General features: G+C 39.4%; 1 protein-coding gene across 1 annotated transcript; it reads right to left on the reverse strand.

Annotated features, from left to right (window-relative positions):
* Positions 1-22,416: 22,416 nt before the first annotated feature.
* Positions 22,417-25,778, reverse strand: UBQLN2 (ubiquilin 2). Its single transcript, XM_081124993.1, has one exon. The coding sequence runs from the start codon at positions 25,517-25,519 to the stop codon at positions 23,645-23,647; it is 1,875 nt and encodes a 624-aa protein (XP_080981119.1). The 5' UTR covers positions 25,520-25,778; the 3' UTR covers positions 22,417-23,644.
* Positions 25,779-26,299: the final 521 nt, after the last annotated feature.

The following is a 26,299-nucleotide window of genomic DNA, read 5'->3' on the forward strand; positions in this document are numbered from 1 at the left end:
AATAATGGAAAAAACAACCACATAGATGATCATTAAGGAAATAGAGGATGCCACAAACCACCTAATCCTAACAAACATTACACCCAACTACAGTGGAATACAGATTTTTCTCAAGTGAACATGGAACGTTCTCCAAGATAGATATCATGTTGTGCCACAAAGTGGTCTTCATAAATTTTTAAAAGATTGTTTCATACAAAGTATCTTTTCTCATCTCGGTGGAATGAAACCAGAAATCTCGTGTGTGTGTGTGTGTGTGTGTGTTTAAAGCAGATCATTTCTTGGAATCTTCCTTAGAGCCAGAATGTTTAGAAAGATGCCTGCGGGGCTGCTCTGGCTGAAGGGGGTGCTTGCCCTCTTGGATGTGGGCTGAGGCTCTTCCTGGAAGACTAGGGATCCTGAATCTGTTTGAAAAATCACTCTCTATTCCTGGCACTCACCTGAACTCTTCCCTTTTTCCTCTTCTTGCAGAAGACACTTATAGCATAATGGTTAAGAAAAACGGGTTCTCAAGCTAGGCAGGCTGGACTTGCATCTTGGCTCCTCCAATGAATAGTTTACCTTCTCTGACAAGATACTCCTGCTCTGTAAAATGGGGGTGCTGACAGTAACACTCTCATAGGACACTTGTAAGAATTACATAGATTCATTCATCTCTCCCCCACCCCCTACATTCAGTAAATCACCATGATTGTAAAGAACTTGGCACAGACTGTGGCAGATAAGATAAACTCATTATCAGAGAGGCAGAAACAGAAAAAAGAAAATAACAGGAGTGTTAGGTAGTGTGTTCCAAAATGAATAGCGGGAACAAAAGCTTAAAGTAAATAGGCTGGGAGAGTTGGTGAGGGTATTCTTGAGGAGGCTGAATTAGGAATTGGAAGGGTATGAGCAACATTAAGGAATATACATATAAGCTGTAGAGAAACCCAGTGAACTTTGTAGTGGGGGGCTAAGGAGAGACAGTTTGAGAGCCTGGAGGGCAATAACAATGGCCTTGGTTCTGTACACAATGGTTAATTGAATGCTTCCCAAAAGCGGGATAATGTGGTTAAAACCGAGTTTGAGGGCGACTGAAGGAACCGTTTGTGTGTGTGTGCGCGTGCACTAGAGTAAGGAACTGGGGTGGGAAGTGATAGGAGGAGAGACACATGCTCTGAGGCATCTCTTTCCAAAGTCTCCCACATATAAAGAGCTGAGTGTATCTTCTTCCTACCTGCTTATCCTACACAGCCTGTAGCACTGAATAGCACGACCATCCAATGAGACCCCCAAACAAAGAGGCCAGTTTCCCTGAACTCATCTCTCTCCCACCCCCTACATTCAGTAAGTAACCATGATTGCTCACCTCTGCTTTTACATGTTTCTTAAATCTGTTTAATGCTCTCTTTCCCCACTGCTGACAACCTGAAACAAGTCACCACCAACACCTCTACAATGACTATCCTAGCTACTATCGAACTGGTCATTCTGTATTCATTCTTGGATTCTCATCCATTCTCAACTGTACTTCCAGAGTTATCTTTTATTTTTATATATTTATTTATGTTTTAATTTATCTTTATTGTTGAAAGTATTACAAATGTCTCCTCCATCCTGCACCCCCTCTCCAGGCCTTCATCACACTACTGCCTGTGTCCATGGGTTATGCATATATGCATATAATTTCTTAGGTTAATTTCTCCCAACCCACCCATCTAACCCTGCCTTCCCTCTGAGATTCATCAGTCTCTTCCCTGCTTCTATGTCTCTAGACACATTTTGTTCATTGGTATAATTTGTTCATTAGATTCCACATATAAGTAAGATCATGTGACACTTGTCTTTCTCTGCCTGGCTTATTTTGCTTAGCATAATATTCTCCAGGTCCATCCATGCTGTCTCAAAGAGTAAAGGATCCTTCTTTTTTGCAGCTGCATAGTATTCCATGATGTAAATGTCCGAGAAGATACTTGATATGATTTCAATCTTCCTGAACTTGTACAGACTTGTTTTGTGTCCTAACATTGTCTATCTTTGAGAATCTCCCATGTGCACTTGAGGAGAATGTATATTCTGCAGTTTTGGGGTGAAATGTTCTGTAAATGTCAAGTAAATCTATCTGATCTAGTGTGTCATTTAGAGTCACTATTTCCTTATTGATTTTTTGTCTGAAAGATCTATCCAGTAAAGTCAGGGGGTGTTAAAGTCCTCTAATATGACTGTATTGCTATAAATCTCTCCCTTAAAGTCCTCTAGAAGTTTTTCTTTCCAGCCTTTTGCTCTGAGGTGGGTCTCTTGTAGACAGCATGTATTTGGGTCACATTTTCTTATCTATTCAGCTTCCTTATGTCTTTTGATTGGAGCATTTAATCCATTTACATTTAAGGTTATTAGTGATAGGTACTTATCTATTGCCATTTTAATTCTTTATGCCTATGTTTCTTTCTCTCTATTTCTACTTCTTATTACAACAGTCTCTTTAACATTTCTTGCAATGCTGGTTTGGTGGTAATAAATTCCTTTAGCCTTTCTTTTGTCTGGGAAACTATTTTACCATCTACTTTGAATGATAGCCCTGCTGGATATAAGTTTTGGTTTCAAGTATTTGTTTTGCATTACCCTGAATACTTCATGAAATTCCCTTCTGGCTTGTAGAGTTTCTGATGAGAAATCAGCTGACAGTGTTATGAGAGCTCCTTTGAGGAGCAGATTACTTTTCTGTTACTGCCTTTAATATTCTCTCTTTGTCGTGGATTTCTAGCATTTTAATTATGATGTGTCTGGGTGTGGGCCTCTTTGGGTTTTTCTTGCTTGGGACTCTCTGTGCCTCCTGAATTTGTGTGACTTTTTCCTTCACCAGGATAGGGGAGTTTTCCACCATTATTTCTTCAAACAGGTTCTCTATCCGTTGCTTACTTTCTATATCCTCTGGTATTCTTATAATGCAAATATTCTTATATTTTATGTTGTCTCACAGCTCCCTTAAACTGTCCTGTTTTTTAATTTGGTTTGTTTTTTGTTTTTTTGCTTCTCTGATTGATATTTTTCTACTCTGTCTTTTAATTCGCTGATCCAATCCTCAGCTTCCCCTAATCTGTTGTTTATTCTTTCCAATGTACTTTTTATTTCTACCATGTCATTCTTAATTTCCTTCATAGTTTCCATTTCTTTCTCATGCTGTTGAGCATTCTTATGATCAGTATTCTGAACCGCATATATGATAGATTGCTTATCTCCATTTCATTTAGATCTTTTTCTGGAGAATTCTTTTGCTCTTTCATTTGGGGAATGTTTTTTTGTCTCCCCATTTTGGCTGTCTGTTTGGATTTGTTTCTGTATATTAGGTAGACCTGCTAGGACTCCCAGTCTTTTCGATGGTCTCTGGTGCAGGCCAATGTCAGGTGCTGTTTGCAACTGGCCTTGAGTTCCCTGTTTGAAGCTTTCTGCACCACACAGCTTGTGGTTCCCCCTGCTGGGGCTGGGTGCCTTTGGAAAGGACCAAGAAATGCACCAGGATCTGCATTTCAGAGCCCTAGGTCCAGGAGCAAAACAGGAAAAGATTCAAAGCACACAGAGGCTGATTGTTATTCAATCTCTGAATGAGTCTCAGGTTGTAGAAACTCCACAGGGTTGGGTGAGAGGTTTCCAGTGTGGTGGGGTAATTACTTCCTCCACCCTGCAGGCGAAAGCTACTTTGGATGGCAAATGTCTGCTTGAGAAAGATGTCCCCTGCAGTATGGGGGAATGACTCAGCACAGGAATCCAGATGACTGCCCTCTGCGCTCTATCTTCCACACCAGCACCTCTGGATTCTCCTCACACAGCTCTAGTCCTCTCTGCCTTCCCTCTGCTGGAGCCCAAGGTGAGTGGCTACAAACAAAACTTTGTGTGCTGGCCCTTTAAGAGGGTGCCTGCATTTCCAGCCATCTCTACCTGGGAGTCAGAAACCCTGCTGCTTTTCACAGCCAGACGTTATGTGGGCACCTTTCTCAGTTCTGGTGCTCTGGGCTGGGAAGCCCAGCTTGGGGTTTAGGCCCCAGTGTCCTCAGTGGGAACCCCCACAGCTGAGATCTCCCTCTGGACCTTCAGCTGCTGCCTGTGGGAGCCCCGCCAGCTGTCTTGAGCCTCTGTATTTCCTACCAGTCTCTATGTGGTCTCCAGTTTTTGTCCTTGGTTATGAAGGTGCTCTCCAGGTAGTATTCAGTTGATTATTCTGGATGGTTTTTCTCTATTTTAGTTGTAATTCCAATTTGGTCCTGGGAGAGTGTCAGTGTAGCTTCCACTCAATCAGCTGCCATCTTGGAATTGAAACCAGAAATCTTTAACAGAAGAAAACAACCAATGGATTAAAGTAGAAATCAACAGGGTAATTTGCACTACTTTAAGCTGAAAGAAAATGAAATTACAACAAACCAAATATTTATGGAATGTATGAAAACCAGTGCTGAGAGGAAAATTTACAGCTATAATTTCCAGATTAAAAAAGAAGAAATGTCACATGTGAATAACCTAAGTTACACCTTTAAAAAATATAAAGAGAAGAATAAGCTAATACAAAATTTATGAGAATAATAAAATCAGTAGGGGGGAAATAAATGGATTTTAGAAAAACAGTAGACAGAGACAACAAAACCTATAGTTGGTTTTTCAAAAGATCAAGAAATTGAAAATCCTTTAGCTATATTGACCAAGAAAAAACAGAGAAGACTCAAATTACTAAAATGAGAAATGACTGTAGGGGCATTATTATAAATTTTAAAGAAATAGAAGTTGATAAAAGTGCTATGAATAAAATTGTGCACCAATATATTAACACAGATAAACAGATGTATTTCTTAAAACACAAAAAGTACCAAAATTAACTTAAGAAAAAATAGTACATGTGAACAAACCTTTAACAAGGGATTCAGTCACTAATCAAAAACCTCCAAAAAAAGAAAAGCTCAGGGTTCAATAGCTTCACATGTAAATTCTACCAAAAATTTAGAGAATTTATATCAATTCTTTCTTCTCAAATTCTTCCAAAAATAGAAGAGAAGAGAAGACTTCCTAACTTATTCTATGAGGTCGCATTACTCTGAATAGAAAGCCAAATAAACATCAGAAGAAAAAAAAGACCTACAGACCAATACACCTTATGAATATTAATACAAAGTTAATCAACAAAATACTATCAAACCAAATTCAGCAGTATATCAAAAATATTGCAGATCAACACCAAGTGGGATGATTTCTCCCCAGAATGCAATCAATGTAATGTACCACATTAACAGCATAATAATGGAAAAATACCTCCTTATCTCAATTGTTTCATAATAAGCATTTGATAAAATTTAAGACTCTGTCATGATAAAAACATGCAAAAAATATAAATAGAAGAAAACTTCTTCAACATGATAAAAGAATTACATTAAACCCACAAGTAACATCATAGTCAATATGAAAGCATGCAATTCCCCTCCACTCCCTTAAATCATAAACAAAATAAGGATGCCTGATTTCTTGTATTAAACATAGTCAGGAAAAATCTAAACAGAGTAATTAGACAAGTAAAAGAAATAAGACATCCAAATTGAAAAGGAGCAAGTAAAACTGTATTCACTGAAGACATCATTTAATATAGAGAAGCCTGAATAATTCACAAAAATACTCATAGCATTAATGAATTAATTAAGAATAGTTTCAGGATATAAGATGTATACTAAAAAATCAGTTGTATTTCTTTTTTTCTTTTTTTAATATATCTTTATTGATTTCAGAGAGAGGAATGGAGAGGGGGAAAGAGAGATAGAAACATCAATGATGAGAGAGTCATTGATCGGCTGCAGCCCACAACCTGGGCATGTGCCCTGACCGCCTGGATCCTAGGTCGACGCTCAACCGCTGAGCCACGCCCAGCCGGGCAAAAATCAGTTGTATTTCTATATACTAGCCATGAACAATCCAAAAATAAAATTAATAAAATTCTTTTTAGAAGCATATCAAAAAAAGAATAACATACTTAAGAATAAATTTAACCAAGGAGGTGCAAGACTTGTACACTTTAAAGTACAAAACATGGTTGAAAGAAATTAAAGAAGATCTAAATAAATAGAAAAACTTTCATGCTTATGGATTAGAAGGTTTAATGCTGTTAAGATGTCAATACTACCCAAAGTGATCTACATATCTAATGTAATCCCTATCAAAATCCCAATAACATTTGCGGAAATAGAAAAACCCATCCTAAAATTTATATGGAAACTCAAGTGACCCAAAATAGCCAGAACAATCTTGAAGTACAAAGTTGGAGGTCTCACACATCTTAATTTTAAAATTTACTAAAAAGTCACAGTAATAAAAACAGTGTGGTAATGGCACAAAGATTCATATACAGACCAAACATAATAAAAAGTACCAAAAAAATTATTACTCATATGGTGACACAATTTCAAAATGGGTTCCATGACCATTTAACAAGGAAAGAATAGTCTTTTCACATGCTGTTGGGAAAACTGGATATCCAAATGCAAAAAAATAAAAACAAAAAAATTGAAACCTTATCTTACACCATATGAAAAAAAAATAACTCAAAAGTAGATGAATGACCTTAACATAAGATCTAGAACTATAAAATACTTAGAGGAAAAAAGCTTAATGACATTGAACATGGCAATGATTTATTGGATACAAGAACAAAAAGAGAAGATTCCAAGATGATTGCAGAGTAGTTGGAAACTACTCATCTGCTCCCAACCACAAATGAGATTTATAGCTAAATTATAGAGCAATCAACCTGAATAACCAACTGAAGGCTAGCTGAACTGAAATATTATAACCAAGCATTTACAGAAGTCACATAGAGACTGGTAAGAAAGGAGGAGACATGGAAAGGGCTAGCCCCTGCACCCAGGTTCCACAGCAGAGTAGCTGGAGGAATATGGTGGCTGAAAAATTCCCTCCCCTCAGGAGCGTGGGGGTCTCAGCCCCATTCAGGAGCAACAGAGATGGGAAGAGGAGCCCACATAGCATCTGGTGGTTAAAATCAGTGGGGATTCAACCTGGGAGTCTACCTGGGAGACCCAGACACCACCTTCCCAAGGACCAGCCTTCCTATTGTTACAGTACTAGCCTGGGGAGTGCACTGTTCGGTCACGGACTGCCAGTGAGGCCACTCTGCCATACTCGGGTCTTGCAGAGATGTTTGTCTGCTGCACCCAGCAGTGACTTTCGGCGCCCTCTTTTTCTGGGGAGGCTCTTGGTGGGGACTCACACAACAACTAAACTGTGTGACTTTGGAAAGAGGGCTGGTCTGCCCCAACTCAAGTACACAGCTGACACCATTCCCCCAACCTTTTGAATCTCTTAGCAAGCCCGTCCTGCTCTGTTCAGCCATATAGAGAGACAAGAGCACTGCACAGAGCTGGAGCTTTTGGACTGTGTCTCCCAGGGAAGCTTTTGACTGGGAACCAGACAGGCGGATGCTAGGTCATGTGGCAACATCGCAGGGGGTAGGCCACTCCTATCTTCATAGCAAGCTCAGCCTGCATTACCCCGGGAAGGGGAAGAACTGACTGCTACCCTCTTATAGGCTTGCAGACACTACCCTCAATGGCAAACAGTTTGGATCAGTCCTTCCTAGTCCTGGATACTCCACCCCACTGGGCTCAGTTCCATGAAGGGAAGGGAGAGCAGTTCAGAGCTAAGATAGTCAAAGTGTGAGTCCCTTGGAGGCTATTGTTTGGGACTGGGATAAAGTACTTAGCCCCCTCCTAAAAAGTAGGCCAGTATCACTCCCAGTGGGAGACTTTTTTTATTTGTCCCCCTGATCCCAGGGAGGGAGAGTTCACTCTTGCAGATTGGACAGTTGGCTGCACCCAACCTGAACATGCAGCGAATCCATGCAGGGGAAACTAGAGTTGGAGACTCTGGCAAAAACTGAGTGGTTTGGTTCTGGAGTAGGGGCCACTTTCCCCTCATTGAGTGCCTGAGTGTGTGATCCCCAAGTAGGGAACCCACTAGCCCTGTCCTCATGACCCCAGTTGCTCTGCCCTACTTGTGGAGTGGGCTATGGTTCCCAGCCAGCCTGGGCCAACTCTACAGTCTTTACTTGGAAGGCTCTGGAGAAAGACCAGGAAACCTCAGAGGGAGGTAGAGTAGCTGACAGATGTAGGCAGACATCAGGGAGCCTTGGTCTTTTACAGATTTTGTCCCAGCAGTTATCAGGAGGAAGTTAACCTTTATACACAGATTGACCATCCCACACACACCCAGGTCCAGACAGGTAGACCAAGGCCAGTTACACACAACATCTGACATTGACCTTTACCTGAACCCCACCCAAGTGGACCCAGAACCAATACAAACTGTGGTCTTCAGACCACACCAGAGTTTGACCCAACTAGCCACATAAGCAGCACACCCAATGCGGGACTCAGGTAGGTGCCAGAACCTGCTGAGAACAACTTCACCTTGGTGGGCCACCCCTGCACAGCATCACATACATGTGATAGCATCGCTTACCCTTATAGTCAGGAAGCCCGAAGGGTTAACTTCACCCATGAAAGGGCCAACAGCATTCAAGACTCAACTACAACAAGAAGGTGTATCTAAACCACAACAAACAATCCTAGAGCACCAAATTCAGGAAGATTGTGCCGTAGAAGCCAACCTTCATCATAAAGCCAACATAATAAGTCTGGGAGTCATAGTAGATCTACATACTACACAGAGACAAAATGGGGAGACAAAGAAATAATGCCGCAAATGAAAGAAGAAGAAAAATCCCCAGAAAAAGAATTAAACGAAATGGAAACAACCAAAATACCAGATACAGAGTTTAAAACAATGGTTATAAGGATGCTCAAGAACCTTAGGGGAAAAATGGATGAGCTCAAAGAGATAGTAAACATTGAAATTGACATGGAAACCATAAAAAATAACCAGTCAGAAATAAAGAATACAATATCTGAAATGAAGAATACACTAGAAGGAATCAACAGTAGGTAAGATGAAGCAGAGGATCAAATCAGCGATTTGGAGGACAAGATAACAGTAAGCACCCAAGCAGAGCAGAGAGAGAGATAGAGAGAGAGAAAGAGAAAATTTTAAAAAATGAGGAAAGTATAAGAGACCTCTGGGACAACAACAAGCATAACAACATCAGCATCAGAGTGGTAACAGAAAGAGAAGAGAGTGAACAAGGGATAGAGAACCTGTCTGAAGAAATAACAGTTGACGACTTCCCTAACCTGGTAAAGAAAATAGTCACACAAGTTCAGGAAGCACAGAGAGTCATAATCAAGATGAACCCAAAGAGACCCACACCAAGACACATCACAATTAAAGTGGCAAAAGTTAAAGACAAAGAGAGAATCTTAAAAGCAGTGAGATTAAGACAGTTACCTACAAGGGAGCTCCCATAAGACTGTCAGCTGATTTCTCAGCAGAAACATTTCAGGACAGAAGAATTGGCATGAAATATTCAAAGTGATAAAAAGCAAGGACCTGCAGCCAGGACTACTCTATCCAGCAAGGCTATCATTTAATATTGAAGGCAAAATAAAAAGCTTCTGAGACAAAAGAAAAAGGCTGAAGGAGTTCATTACCACCAAACCAGTATTGCAAGAAATGTTAAAGGGCCTACTTTAAAATGAAGAAATAGAGAGAAAAGGGAACATAGGTATTAAAAAAAAAAGGCAATAAATAAGTACATATTATTAATAACCTTAAATAAAAATGAACTTAATGCTTCAATCAAAAGAAACAGGGTAACTGAATGGATAAGAAAACATTACCCATATACATGTTGTCTACCAGAGACCCGTCTCTGAACAAAAGATATGTGCAGACTGAAAGTGAAAGGATGGAAAAAATATTCCATGCAAGTGAAAACAAACAAAAAAGCTGTGGTAGCAATACTTATATCTGTCAAAACAGACTTCAAAATAAAAGCCATAAAAGAGACAAAGAAGGGCACTACATAATACGAAGGGATTGATGCAATAAGAGGATATAACCCTAGTAAACATTATATGCACCAACATAGAAGCACCTAAATATATAAAGAAAATCTTGATGGCCAATAAGGGAGAAATCAACAGCAATACAGTCATAGTAGGGGATTTTTAACACCTCATTGTCATCAATAGATATGTCTTCCAGAGGAAAAATTAACAAGGCAACAATGACCTTAAACGATACACCGGATAGGATGGATTAATTGATATTTAAAGAACATTTCATCCCAAAGCAGGAGAATATACATTCTGTTCAAGTGCACATGGAACACTTTCAAAGACAGACCACATGTTAGAACACAAAATAAATCTTAACAAATTCAAGAAGATTAAAATCATATCAAAATTTTCTTGGATCAAAAAGGTATAAAACTAGAAATCAAGTATAATAAGAAAATTGAAAAATATTCAAACACATGGAGGCTAAATAGCATGTTATTAAACAATGTAAGGATTAACAATGAGATCATGAAATAAAAAATTACCTGGAAACAAATGAAAATGAACACACAACAACCCAAAATCTATGGGACACAGTGAAAGCATTCCTGAGAAGGAAATTCATATTATTACAGGCCTACATCAAGAAGCACAAAAATCTCAAACAATGTAAACTTACACCTAAAAGAACTAAAAAAAAAGAACAACAAAGCCCAGAGTAAGTAGAAGGAAAGAAATAATAAAGATCAGAGTGGAAATAAATCACATAGAAACTAAAAAAAACAATACAAAAGAGCAATGAAACCAAGAGCTGATTCATTTAAAAGATGAATAAAATTGACAGACCTTTAATCAGATTAATCAAGAACAACAGAGTGAGGAACCAAATAAATAAAATCAAAAAAGAAAGAGAAGTAACAACTGCCATCACAGAAATACAAAGGAATGTAAGAAAATACTATGGGCAACTATATGCCAACAAATTGGACAACCTGGGGTAAGTGAATACATTCTTAGGAACATACAATATTCCAAAACTGAATCAGGAAGAATCAGAAAGCCCGAATAGACTGATTAAAAGCAATAAAATTGAAGCAGTAATTTAAAAAACTCCCAGCAAACAAAAGTCTTGGACTGGATGGCTTCACAGGCAAATTTTACCAAACAATGAAAGAAGAACTAACACCTATCCTTCCTTCTCAAACTATTCCAAAAATTTCAAAAGGAGGGAAGACTTTCAAACTTTTTTTTTTTTTTTTAAGGCCAGCATTATCCTAACTCCAAAACCAGATAAAGACACTACATAAGCAAGAAAATTATAGGCCAATATCTCTGATAATTATACACGCTAAAATCCTTAACAAAATATTAGCAAACTGGATCCAGCAATGCATTAAAAACATCATACACGGCCCAGCCAGCATGGCTCAGTGGTCGAGCATCGACCTATGATACAGAAGACCATGGTTTGATTCCCAGTCAGGGCACATGCCCAGATTGTGGGCTCCATCACCAGCAGGACCATGCATGAGGCAGCCAATCAATGACTCTCATCATTGATGTTTCTAACTCTCTCACCCTTCCTCTCTCTGAAATCAATTAAAACATTTTTTGCCCGGCCAGGTGTGGCTAAGTGGTTGAGCGTTGAACTAGGATCCAGGTGATTGGGGTTTGATTCCCAGTCAGGGCACATGCCTGGGTTGCGGGCCAATCCCCAGTCGGGGGCGTGCAGGAGGCAGCCGATCAATGACTCTCTCATCATTGATGTTTTTATCTCTCTCTCCCTCTCCTTTCCTCTCTCTGAAATCAATAAAGATATATTGTTTAAAAAATTAATACATATTTTTTTAAAAAATCATACACCATTCTCAAGGGGCGTTGAATTCAGGGATGCAAGGTTGATACAATATTTGCAAATCAATAAATGTGATACAACACATAAACAAAATGAAGGATTAAAATAGCATGATTATATCAATAGATGCAGAAAAAGCATTTCATAAAATCCAGCACTATTTCTGATAAAACTCTCAGCAAAGTGGGGATAGAGGGATCATACCTCAGCATAATTCAGGCCATATATATGACAAACCTATAGCCAACATCATACTCAATGGGCAAAAACCAAACTGTTTCCCTTAAGATCAGGAACAAGACAGGGATGTTTGCTTTCACCACTTTTATATAACATAGTACTGGAAGTCCTAGCCACAGCAATCAGACAAGAAAAAGATCTAAAAGAAATCCAAATTGGAAAAGAGGAAGTAAAACTGTCTTTATTCACAGATGACATGATATTGTACATAGGAAACTCTGAAGACTCCACACACAAAAAAATTACTCGGTCTAATAAATGAATTTGGCAAAGTAGCAGAAAACAAAATTAATATTCATAAATCAGTGGTACTTTTACACACCAATAATGAACTATCAGAAAGAGAAATTAAGAAAACAATCCTATCTACTATTGCAACACAAAATAAGGTACCTAGAATTAAATTTAACCAAGTAGGTAAAAGACTCATATTGGAAAAATTAAAATATCCATACCACCCAAAGCAACTTATGGATTCAATGCAACATCTATTAAAGCACCAATGGCATATTTCACAAATACTCCAAAAATTTATATGGAACCAAAAAGACCCCAAACAGCCTCAGCAATCTTGAGAAAGAAGAAGAAAGTTGAAGGTATCACAATACCTGATATCAAATATTCTACAAGGCCATTGTAATCAAAACAGTCTGGTACTGGCATAAGAATAGGCATATAGACCAGGGGAATAGAACACAGAGCCCCAAAATAAAAACATGCCTATATGCTCAATTAATATTTTACAAAGGAGGAAAGAACATACAATGGGGTAAAGACAGTCTCTTCAATAAATGGTGTTGGGAAAATTGGACAGGTACATGCAGAAAAATGAAACTAGACCAAAAACTTACATTATACACAAGAATAAACTCAAAATGGATAAAAGACTTAAGTGTAAGTCGCAAAACCATAAAACTCCTAGAAGAAAACATAGACAATAAAATTTCAGACATCTCTTGTAGCAATATTTTTGCTGATATATCTCCGAGGGCAAGGGAAACAAAGGAAAAATTAAACAAATGGGACTACATCAAACTAAAAAGCTTCTGCACAGGAAAAGAAACCACCAACAAAATTAAAAGGTAACCCACTTTATGGGAGAACATATTTGCCAATGATATATCTGATGAAGGGATAATTCCCAAAATATAAAATTAACTTATACAAGTCAACACCAGGAAGACAAGCTATCCAATTTTATTTTTTTATTTTTTTATAATTTTTATTTTTGTTTAAAGTATTACAGATGTCCCTTTTTCTCCCCAATGACCCTTCCCCCCCCCCGTTCCTTCCCCCTCCCCAGTCACTCTCCCCACCATTGTCCGTGTCCTTGGGTTGTGCATATATGCATATAAATTCTTTGGTTACTCTTTCCCCCTCCACCCCCTCTCCCCCTTCCCTCTGACATTTCGTCAGTCTCAACTATGCTTCCATGTCATTGAATCTATTCTGCTCGTCAGTTTATTAAGTTCTTTAGATTCCACGTATAAGCGAGATCATGTGATATTTGTCTTTCTCTGCCTGGCTTATTTCACTTAGCATAATATTCTCCAGGACCATCCATACTGTCCCAAAGAGTATGAGATTCTTCTTCTTTACAGCTACGTAGAATTCCATGGTGTAAATGTCCCACAGCTTTTTTATCCACTCATCTACTGATGGGCACTTGGGCTGTTTCCAGATCTTAGCTATTGTAAACTGTGCTGCTATGAACATCGGGGTGCATATATTCTTTCTGATGAATGTTTCAGGATTCTTAGGATACATTCCTAGGAGTGGAATCACTGGGTCAAACAGCAGCTCCACTTTTAATTTTTTGAGGAACCTCCATACTGTTTTCCATAGTGGCTGCACCAGTCTGCATTCCCACCAGCAGTGTCCTAGGGTTCCCCTTTCTCCACACCCTCGCCAGCACATGTCGTTTGTTGATTTGTTGGTGGCAGCCATTCTGACAGGTGTGAAGTGATACCTCATTGTGGTTTTAATTTGCATCTCTCTGATGATTAGCGACGTCGAGCATTTTCTCATGTGTCCCTTGGCCATCCATATGTCCTCTTTGGAGAAGCTATCCAATTTTAAAAAGTAGCAAAGGACCTGAATAGACACTTCTCCAAAGAGGACATACAGATGGCCAAGAGACACATGAGAAATTGCTCAACGTCACTAATCATCAGAGAGATGCAGATTAAAACTACAATGAAATATTATGTCATATCTATCATAATGGCTATCATCAATAAATCAACAAACAATTGCTGGCTAGGATGTGGAGAAAAGGGAACCCTTGTGCACTGTTGTTGGAAATGCAGTCTGGTGCATTCACTGTGGAAAGCAATATGGAGTTTCCTCAAAAAATTGAAAATAAAACTACGTTTTTACCCAGTGGTCCCACTTCTGGGAATATATATCGAAGAATCCCATAACACTAATTTGAAAGAATATATGCACCCCTATGTTCATTGCAGCATCAAGTGCCCATCAGTAAATGGGTGGATAAGAAAGCTGTGGGACATTTACACAATGGAATACTACAGGGTCATAAAAAAGAAAATCTTACCATTTGTAATAGCATGGATGGACCTGGAGATTGTTATGCTAAGTGAAATAGGCCAGTCAAAGAAAGACCAATACCATATGATCTCACTTATATGTGAAATCTAATGAACAAAATAAACTGATGAAAAAAATAGAAACAGAGGCATGGATACATGGAATAGACTGATAGCTGTAGGAGGGGACAGGGGTCGGGGGACTGGGGATGGAAAGAGACTTTGCTTTGGGTGATGGGTGCATGATGCAGTATGCAGATGATGCTTTGTTAAGTTGTACACTTGAAACTTGTACCCCAATAAATTCAATAAATAAATAAATAAATAAATAAATAAATAAATAGGAAATATATGCCACTTTTTAAAAATTTATTGGGGTGACATTGGTTAATAAAATTATACAGGTTTCAGGTATACAATTCTACAATACATCATCTGTATATTATATTGTGTGCTTATCACCCCAAGTCAAATCTCCTTCCATCACCACTTATCCCCCCATTTACCTTCTACTTCCCCCATCCCCCCTTCCCTCTGGTAATCTCCATACTGTTGTCTGTGTCCATGAGTCTTTGTTTTTCCTTTGCTTAGTCCCTTCATTGTTCTCACCTAGCCCTCAAGCCTCTGGAAATCTGGGCATGAAAGAGAAAAGGTTTGTAAAAAACTAAATTTTAATATAAAGATTTAAAAGTTATTGATAGTATATCAAATGTGTATGAAACAATCTCACTGGAATGTATGGGGAGAATAGTGTTGACTTAAGTAACTTTGGAAATGAGTGGAGTCTGTAAGATTAAAAGCAAAAAAACTATACATAAACACTGTATTCTAATTGATAAAGTTGTTTCCCACGGGCATAGGGGTTAATATATAATAATGTTATACATATACTTATGTATATGTACACTGGATTTGAACAATTGAGTAAATGGATGGCAGATGGTGGGAAACAGGTTTCTCACTGTTGGAGTAGCATGTTACAGATAAGTAAAGGGAGGAGGTTTGAATAATGCATATGGATTATTAATGGCCCTTTTGATAATGGATTAGAATTGGAAACATCAGCAAAATCTCATGTTTAGTTTAATACAGATACGGATGACTACACATAAAAGAAATATTTGTAGATATCTGTTATACATGGATTACCACACACACACACACACACACACACACACACACGTCCTTGCTCTGTCAGCTGACAGAACCTAGGAGCTATGGATTTTCAGTACTAACAAGCGCATCTAGCACCCAGGTCATAGTTTCCAATACCATTCTCCAATAAGTGAAACTGTGGCTCCTAGGAGAAAAGGTGAGTCAAGAAATAAACAAATGTGCTTGGGGCATCTTGTCCTGCCAGAAAGTAAGGAAATGTTTGTTTGTTTTTTTAAAGTGGAGGTATGTCAAAAGGCCTTGAACATTAACCTGAAAGAACACCCAATGGTCAAAGCTGGAACAATTTAGCAAAACAAAGTAGTATCAGATTATAATCCAAAGTCTAAAATAAATATCCATGAGTCTATATACTGATATAAATACATTATTAAGTGAATAAATGGGGGATAGAAAAATCTCTCATGCAGAAGAATTCCTAATAAATTATGTAGATAATTTACTCTCAAGGAGGTAGAGCATAACTTTCCTCCTAAGTATGGGCTGCACATAGTGACTTTCTTTGGAAGAGTACAGTATTGAAAGATAGGAAAAAGAGTAACTTCACAGTGGGTAAAACTGATACATACTATCTCAAAGTAGGTGATCGAGGTCAGCATCAACAGTGATGTTATATAATAGGTATGCTTGATATGATGTGATAAAAATGGCAATTTATCTCTGTGATCTTCCTCTCAAAAATCTGCAACTCCAGTTTAATCATGGGGAAAATATCAGACAAATCCCAGTTGAGCGACATTCCACAAAATACATGACCAGTACTCCTCAAATCTATCAAGATGGCCAGAAACAAGGAATGTCTGAGAAGCTAAGAGGAATCTAAGGAAACATGATGACTAAACATAATGTGGTATCCTGGATGGAAAACTGGAACAGAAAAAAGACATTAGGTAAAAACTAAGAAAATCTCAATAAAGTATGGATTGATGTTAATAATAATGTATCAATATTGCTTCATTAATTGTAATAAATATACCATACTAATGTACGATATGGGAAATAGGGGAAAATTGGTATGGGGTATATGGGAATTCTCTATACTGCTTTTGAAATTTTTTCTGTATATCTAAAACCATTTTAAAATAAAAGGTTTATTTAAAAATAATTCAAAGGGGCTGGAGCCATCTAGATATAAGATCACATCCAGAAATGGAAGAAGGGGTGTAAATGAATATCTACATGGGGAAAGTACGAGGGCAGTTCATTAGTATAAGTGTATGTGGAGGGGACCTTGATTTAGTTTGCAAAATCAAAGTTCCACAAACACACACATGTATGCACACACACACACACACACACACACTTATACACATTTGACATTCAGTTCATATTCCTCAAATAAGGAAACTGATGTTTCAGCCTGTCCTCAGTACCAAAAGGCTCTCTCCCAGGTTCTTTGAAAACTTATAAAAAATATATAGCATAATGACTCAGAAGATTATTTATTTGATGTAATGAAACCCAAGGTGTCATGTAAAGCACAGCCCAAGCTTTTTTTCTGCTCCAAAAGGATCACTCTAAAATAGTAAAAATGGAATACACACACACAGAGTGTAATATATATATATATATATATATATATATATATATACTGACTCACATTTTACATTTCACATTGAGTTTCAGCTTCCTTCCACCACTTCAACCACCACTGTGAATGAGAGGGTAGGAAAATATTATCAAGAGAAATAGGAGGTCAGAGTAGCCATATAACTTTAAACCTCAAACCAGACTCGTTTGACCTCAGGCATTCCCTCCTATTTCCTCTTCCCAAGCTCTCAGCAATTTGTGACTTTCAGTTTAAGATCTTGTAGTTTGACTATGGAAAAGAATATGGAGGTTCCTCAAAAAATTAAAAATGGAACTGCCTTTTGACCCAGTGATCCCACTTCTAGGAATATATCTTAAGAAACCCGAAACACTAACCAGAAAGAACTCATACACTCCTATGTTCATAGCAGTGCAATTTACAATAGCTAAGATCTGGAAACAGCCCAAGTGCCCATTCAGTAGATGAGTGGATAAAAAAGCTGTGGGACATTTATACCATGGAATACTATGCAGCTGTAAAGAAGGATCTGTTATCCTGTGGGACAGCATGGATGGAAATGGAGAGTATTATGCTAAGTGAAATAAGCCAGTCAGAGAAAGACAAATATCACATGATCTCATTTCTGTGTGGAATCTAAAGAACAAAATAAACTGATGAACAAAATAGATCCAGAGACATAGAAGCATGGATCAGACTGAGGGATCTCAGAGGGAAGGTGGGAGTGGGGGGGAAAAGATTAACCAAAGAATTTATATGCATATATGTATAACCCATGGACACCGACAACAGTGTGGTGAAGGCCTGGGGCAGGGGGTGGGTGTAGGGTAGAAGGGGTCAATGGGGGGGGGGGGGAAGGGGACATCTGTAATTCTTTCAAAATAAATTTTGAAAAAGGTCTTGTAGATTGAGGCCTTTTCCCGTCTATAGCATTAAGAAAGAAAATGAGTATTAACTTTACCTAGATTTTATGTCAACAAAGGTGTGCTGTCTACCTCTGAGCTGCTGTTTATTAAACAAGGAAATGTAAAATAGAAATCTTTAACATGACTGCATTCTGGAACAACTTTAATCCCAGATTGTGCAACTTCAGTGACAAGTTGCAAAGTCTACTGGAAAATTATTAGCTTTGGAAGGAAGTTTTTTTTTAATTTTTAAAAAAATATCTTTATTGATTTCAGAGAGAGGAAAGGAGAGGGAGAAAGAGAGAGAAACATCAATGATGAGAGAGTCATTGATCAGCTGCCTCCTGCACACCCCTGACTGGGGATCAAGCCCACAACCCGGGCATGTGCCCTGACCAGGAATCGAACCCTGACTGCCTGGATCCTAGGTCAATGCTCAACCACTGAGCCACGCCCAGCCAGGCTTAAAGGAAGTTTTGAAGGTCTTAAAATTCAAATTCTACCTGATGCATAAAACCATTCTTGAACTTTTCTGTCAAATGAGCTTCTGTTTAAATAGTTCCAGTGACGAGGGTTAGATTCAATTAATTTCTAGAAATTTCTGAACCACCAAAATTCTGATTTCTTATAAAATCTGAATTGATCTGCCCTGTCAAGCTACCCAAGCAAATGTTTCCCTTCTTCTGACAAAGTCATTAATTATTTGAAGAAACTATCCACAACCCTCTGTCTTTAGACTAAAGCATTCATGACCCCTTTCATAATTTTTCTATTTGTAAATGAGTAACCATCTTGGTCACTTCCCAGATTGCTTGTGTCCATATCGATTGTGGCACTCTAAAATGATACAAATCTTCCAACATAAATTTTCAAATACAAAATAAAACTTTATGAAGGACTTCCTTGTTCTGGAGACCATGCCTCTATTAATGGAAGTTAAGATTTCATTACATGTGTGTACATTATAAACTCACATGGTTGGCTCATGTTAAAGTGAGAGTAAATTAAAACCGCTGGGTCTTCTTTACATATGGTATTTTAAGCCACATAACCACTTACTTTTGATCAAATGAATTTTTGATACGAGTACAGGACTTCACATTTGATTCTATTCAATTTAATCTTACTCAATTTGGCTATTTTTTTCTTTAGCTTAACCAAGTACTTTTTGGTCCTTGTTTGTGCCACCTGGTGCATTTATTCTGCCTTCTAATACTATACTATATACTATACTATACCATACTATATTATACTACTTGTAATGGGATGGGCAAACTATTTTATGTTTTCAGGCTAGTCATTGAAAAATAACCTTGATGAGATTGAACTGAGGTTGGAAACCTCTTGCCCACACTGACACAACATTGAACACTGTCATTTCAAATTACTTATCCATCTACTGTCCTGACATTATCATCTAGCTCATATTACCTCTTTTTATTCTCAAGGACATTTTGAGAAACTGCCAAATGCCATGGTGAGGTACACAATGTTTATTGCCTTCTGAGGTCTCTGGAAGGCAGCTCAACAGGCAGGCATCCTCCAGAGCAGCTGAAGCACAAGTGGCCCATGTGATTGCTAATTTGGAGACATACCATATGTATTAGGCCACTGTGGACAGTAAAAAAGACTGGAATGAGAACCTCTCATAAGTTGAGGGAAGCCTCAGTAATTTCCATTTTATGTAAGCCTTCAACTATATTTTTAAATAAAATAATGCCAAATTAGTAATATCAAAATTGCCACATAGTTTTAAAATATACATTTATTAAGTTAAGCTGTATGATGAGCATTTTCCATCAGGTCAGTCTGGTTCTGCGGCTCGAGTAATCAATTCATTTGCATATAATATCAGAATTCTAAATTTGAGTCCTTTTGTGAATGTGAGACACAGGCCACATGGCTCTCCAGATACCTTAAGCCCAATCCCTGAGTTAGGCCCTGACTAGAATTACTCCATTTGCTGCTATTTTGACACTTCAGATCACCAGAACTTGGAGGAGGCTGATCACTCTCAGAGGGCAAGTTGTTGCCTCTGATTGCGATTTTTCAATAAACATGGTTGTCTCGACCTGATGAGTCCTCTTTAATGAGCCAGCAGGGCTTGTTTCAATGTTGTATATCCACCCCCCACCCCCACCTCACACCCACCAAGTGGTCAGAGTATATATAATATCAACCATGTACCTGAAGTAGGGGCCAAAGAGCAAATGAGAAAAGCCATCTTGATGTGAACTCCTGCGGGGGTTGCCCATAAAACTAGCTTCCTCCCCACTACCCCACCCTGCTGGATCACAGTGCCAATAATATAAACTTACATCAAGCAGTCCAGGGTAAGCTTAGGGAGGGGGTGACAACCAAGTAAACAGTGAAAGCATATAAAAATTGTCCCACTCTTACTGGAGGAAAGGGAAGACAGGTCAGGATATACCCTTCTTGATTCCATGTTTAATAAATGGATACATTGTGAATCTATTATAGATAAATAAAACCCAAAACAAAAACAGAGCCTGGAAAAAGAACTTGCAAAATAATAGAATAAAGTACCTCATGTAAGAGATGGAGGAAGAACAAAATGTTAAAAGTCATTTTTTAAAGAGTAAATAAAGTTATAAACAAAAACAAACTAGAAAGAAAAAAACACACAATAGAATTAATAAAGACCTGAATCTTTTCAGGGAGAAAACAAAATGTATTAAAAAATAGATAAACATTTTGCAAGAATAATTAAGGAATTCTGTGCTCCTTGAATGTTTGAAAGAAATTTACCTGGTAAATTGTCTGAGCCAAGCCTCAGACATCCAGTTTTTCCTGCTGCTACTGATTTACTGCTGTTTTCTATGCCACTGGCTTATTTTAGTATTTATTTCCCCATAAAATCATCCATGTTATTCATTAAAATTCTTAAATTTTTTTATGGCAGACTTTGTCTTTATAATTCTCTCAAACGCCCAGCATCATATAGTAGTGAAATAATAAATCATATTTCCTAACCTGGTTTACTAAGGAACACGGACAGGCCAAATGTTATTAGGTACATTTAAAAGGGAAAAAAAGTGTTCTTCACTCAAATCAGTTTGGGAGGCGCTAAAGTGAACAAAACTGGATAGTTTTTATTCTTTAAAAAAATTACTAGTCAATACTTACGGCACCATGACTCGAAGACGGGCTATAGTACACAGCATTTTGGAAACTTATTTGACCATCTCCCAGAGGAGTATTTTGTCAAAAAAGCAATTTTGAATTGCTGTAGCAAACATAGTCTGGCTAAAATGAAAAAGAAGACAAGAATGCCACTGCCACTTTTATTATTTATACTGTTCTAGGAATGTTTAACCCGTGCAGTCAGAAACTACGTTATAAATTTTGAAAAGGAACACATATTAACTTATCATCGATATGATTGCTTACTAGGAAAAACTCAAAAATATCAAATGAATATCTCTGAAAGTAATAGATTTCAGTAAATTGCCAACTTAAAATTATTCTATGAAAGTATTCTTACTCTATACAGCAAAAATGACCATATAGGAAACAAACTAAGAACTCCCATTTGCAATATTTTTTCCTGTATGTATGTATTACCTAGGAGCACAATTATCATTAATTGTACAGGACTTTAATAAATAAAACTCCCTTAAAGGATGTAAAAAAGCTTTTTTTTAACTGAGGCAACACATCAGGTTTCTGGAAAGCATTGCAATTCTGTAGTTCTCACTATCATATCAATTTAAGACAGTCCCAACCAAATTGCCAATTTTTTTTTTTTTGGGAAACCAATTAACTGCAAAGTTCACCTGGTAAAAATAAATATCAGAACCATCAAAAATTGTGAAAAAGAAAAATTCAATAGGACTTGTCCTAACAGATATGAAATCATATTTCTAACTCAATAACTGCAGGCTATTATACTGAGGCTACAATGTTCAGTGGTACTAAAAAGAATTCAAAACATAAAGTGTATATATGTATAGGATATTTCGAATGGGCAATGCACAAGAGATAAATACTAGCCAACAACTGACTAATCTTTTGGGGGAGAAAAAAATTAGAATCCCTAAATGCATACATCAAAATAATTGCAGAAGAAAAAAAGAAATTTTTTTAGCAAAATCATTAATATTAGAGAAATATAGGATAAGATTTATATAATCTTGGGGTGGAGCAATGCTACTAAACATTATCCTAGGGCCAGAAGGCAAAAAGGAAACCATTTATCCATTTTTTATTATTTTTTATTTTTTTTAGTCATTTTATGCTTTTTTCCCTGTGCATAAGAGAAATAACTGACAGAGTCAAAAGATACAGTTTCCTTTACACATAGCAGTTAAAAGTAATGCAAACATCACATGACATTTTCAGTGAAAGTTACATTTCCAATTACAAATCAAAATGTGTATTATTAGGGTCTCTTTATGAGAGAAGCTGAGAAGGAAATCTTAGGTAAAAAGCACTTTCCTGGCATTAACTACACTGATCCTTCAGGCTGCACAAAGATTAAGGTCATATACAGTCAATCAGCAAATGTTGACACAATTTCACACAGTAAGTTTTCTGTACAATTAAATGTATACTTAGAAATACCAGGATAAACATTTCTACTATATTTTAACTGAACTTGCCTAGCCAACATTTTCACTGAGAAGTTGATCAAAGATGCTGTAAGATTCTACAAAATTGTTACATACCTAGTTCCAGAAATACTTATATTCTTTCTCACTTTGATTACACATATTATGCTCAGAAATTCTGTTGTAATATTTCTAGATGTACAGTTCCAATTGTGCTTACTGTACTGTATACAAATATAGCAAAAAATCAAAGAATGATATAAATCTTACAGCATTTTGCTAGCAAAAATACATGCCAAAGTCACAATAAGCAATATTGTACCACAAATTAGAGAGCTTCAAATAATTTGCTTCTGGTTTTAATATTTCCATTCTACATTAAATTACTATCATAGGCTAATGTTTAAAATGCAAACAAATTGGACATCTGTAGAACAAAACTTGTTCACCCAACTGTGAAGTTAGATACCTGTTTCCAAAAACCACAATAAATGCAGAATAAAGAGAAGTGTTTGCATGCAACACTTTTGAGTAAAACATTATTGATTCCCACCATTCAAAACAGACAAGGAAATGGAAGAAAGAGGGAGGAAGGGAGGAAGGGAGGAAGGGAGGAAGGAAGGGAGGGAGGGAGGGAGGGAGGGAGGGAGGGAGGGAAGGAAGGAAGGAAGGAAGGAAGGAAGGAAGGAAGGAAGGAAGGAAGGAAGGAAGGAAGGAAGGAAGGAGGCAGGCATGGACTCCACCTTAAAATGTATCATTAGATTTATAACTAGACAGATTTAAAAGAATCAAAATGAAAGTAAAGCATGATTTGTGTGTGTTTAAAGATTTAAGAGCCATTATCAAAAATAAGATACATTTTTTCAAGGTACAGAAATGTAATTAGGATGGCTGGGAGCCCAGCAGCCTCTCAATGGCTGCATTGATGTCGCCTCCTGTTGCTATTAGAGCCTGCAAGTTAGCTTCACGGTTTAAGAACCCCATTGCGTTGAGCTGTTCCAGTTGTTGCTGAAATCTGACTTCTGGATTTGGCAGCTGAGGAGGATTTGCTCCAGCCAGAGCCTGCACCATTTGCTGAATGAATTGCTGGTTGGGTCCAGATTCTGATGTTGGGCTTGTGGTTTCACTGGATGCAGAGCTAGGCATGGTGGGCCCAGGGGTGCTGCCAGAACCAGTGGAGCCAGGAGGACCTGCAGGGCCAGTGGGTCCTATGGGCCCAATGGGCCCAATGGGAGTAAATGGCACTATGGGGCCTATGGGACCTATGGGCGTGACTGGGCCTACAGGGCCTATAGCGGTTCCCAGCACCCCCACCCCCACACCTGGAGTGAAGCTTGGAATGAGGCCAGGAGCTTCAGAGGCTAATGTCTGTAGCCCCTGCTGGATCTGCATTAAAGCCTGCATTGCTCTTGGGTTTGACATGGCTGACAGCGTGTCTGGATTCTGCATCTGCTGTAGGAAAGCAGGGAGCTGTGGACGAATCTGCTCCTGTAGCTGAGGATTTCCAGCAAACGTAGGGGTATTCAGCATCATCTGTGCAGCCACATCTGGATTCTGGCTCAGCGACTGCATCATGCTTCTCACGTAGGGCGCAGACAGCATATTCTGGATCAGCTGGGGGTTTTCAGTTATCTGTTGCAGCAAGCTCTGCATTCCTGGGGTGCTGAAGATGCTGGCAACATAATTGGCAGCGGCCATAGTGTTCCCAGTAGCACTACTGGAGCTGCTGCTAGACCCGCTGCCACTGCTCGTAGTTGTGCCCGTGGTTGCAGAACTCTGAGTAGCCGGTGGTGGTGCCCAAGGATTGGGTAGCGGATCTCGATTTTCGGTGCGGGAAGGCTGCGTACCTTCCCCGGAGGAGGAACTGCTCCCCACGGAGGCAAACGGATTACCCCCAAACTGCTCTTGTGCAGCATTCAGCATCGGTTCTTGAATGTCAGTGTACATGCGCCGTAGGGCATTATAGCCCCCTGGGATGCTTTCGAGATTGCTGAGAGCCAGGTCTTGATTTCTCATCATCTCTTGCATCATGGCTGGATTCCTGGCGATTTCGAGGGTCTGCCTCATTATATCTGGGTTGTTGAGCAGGTGACTGATTTCTGGGTTTCTCTGAATCAATTGTTGCATCTGTGGATTCGCCATAATGAGCTGCCTCATCAGATCGGGATTCGAAAGCATGCTCTGAACAAAGGGATTTTCCATGATTTGGATCATCATCTCAGGGCTGGACAGGAGCTGCTGCTGCATCTGGTTCTGGAGCTCGGTGAAGTTGGTCGAGCTCAAACCCAGGCTGCTAAGGCTTGCAAGTCCTCCCAGGCTCCCCAACCCAAACGGGTTGCTATTTGTGGAAATAGGTGTGGAGTTACTCCTGGGAGTCGACGCGGTAGTAGTATTAGTTCCCGCGGCAGTACTGGGCTGTGTGGACTGGCCCTGGGGTCGGTTCTGGCTTTTGATGACAAGGTGAACGGTCAGTCCATCATGGATGCCGTGCTGGATCAAGGTATCTTGATCTTTTAAGATTTTTCCGGCAAAAATCAGCACTAGCTGATCCGTTTGGGATTTGAAGCGTTTCGAAATCGCTTCCTTAAACTGCTGCACTGAGCTATTCTCGGGCACCGCGAACTCCTCTTTCTCTTTGGGGGTCTTCACAGTGACTTTGATTATTTTGGGCTCGGCCTGGGCAGAGGCAGAGCCTTGGGCCGCAGCAGGGCCGCGGGAGGGGCGCGGGGGGCCGCTGCTCTCGCCGTTCTCAGCCATGGCGGCCGCGGTGACGCAGGCAGACAGGGAAGGCGCGGGCGGACGGGCGAGAGAGGGCGAGGGAAGGAGGAAAAAGGAGGCGCCGCCGCCGCAGGCTGGGCCGACCGGGGTCGGGCGGGGAGCGCGGAGCACAGTACCTCTGTAATGAAGACTGCGGCTTTCCGATCCTCCGGTGGAGAGATGGCTCTGTGTAGGCCGCGCGCCGAGATCTCAGCGCTCAGGGCTCTGGGCCTCCGCCGCCGCCGCCGCCGCCGCCGCCGCCGCCGCCACCGCCGCCGCCGCCGCCGCCACCGCCGCCACCGCCGTGTGATCCCACCGCGCGCACTCCCAGCAACTCCCGCAGCCGCTCTGCCTGCTCCCCGCCCCTTCCCCTCCCCCCGAGCCGCGCGCCCCGCCCCTCCCCCCTCTGCTGACGCGGCGCCAGGCCCAGAATGGTAGCCGCGACTCGATCAAAATTAAAAACTTCTGTAAGGAAAAAACAGAGAGAGAAATAAACAAAAGAGAAAAGAGAGAGAAGGAGGGAGGGGGAAAGGAAAGGGAGCCAGCTTCTGTAGAGGACATTAAAAGGCCAATGGTGAGGAGGGATTTTATACACGCGCGCGCGCGCACACACACACACACACACACACACACGCACGCACACGCGCGCGCGCGCACATACACACACACACAAACACATTTGAAGTCCATAAGGCAGTGAAAGGATGAAAACCTAAATCAAACTCACCCCATGTGAAAGACAAAAAATTTAAAAATAAAGAACTCTGACAAAGCAAAAAG

This window comes from Miniopterus schreibersii (genome assembly GCF_964146895.1).
Source record: "Miniopterus schreibersii genome assembly, chromosome: X".
In the NCBI taxonomy this organism is placed as follows: Eukaryota; Metazoa; Chordata; class Mammalia; order Chiroptera; family Miniopteridae; genus Miniopterus; species Miniopterus schreibersii.

Excerpts from the sequence above, each read along its gene's own strand:
- UBQLN2 (XM_081124993.1), bottom strand. The coding sequence starts at position 25,519 with ATGGCTGAGAACGGCGAGAGCAGCGGCCCCCCGCGCCCCTCCCGCGGC.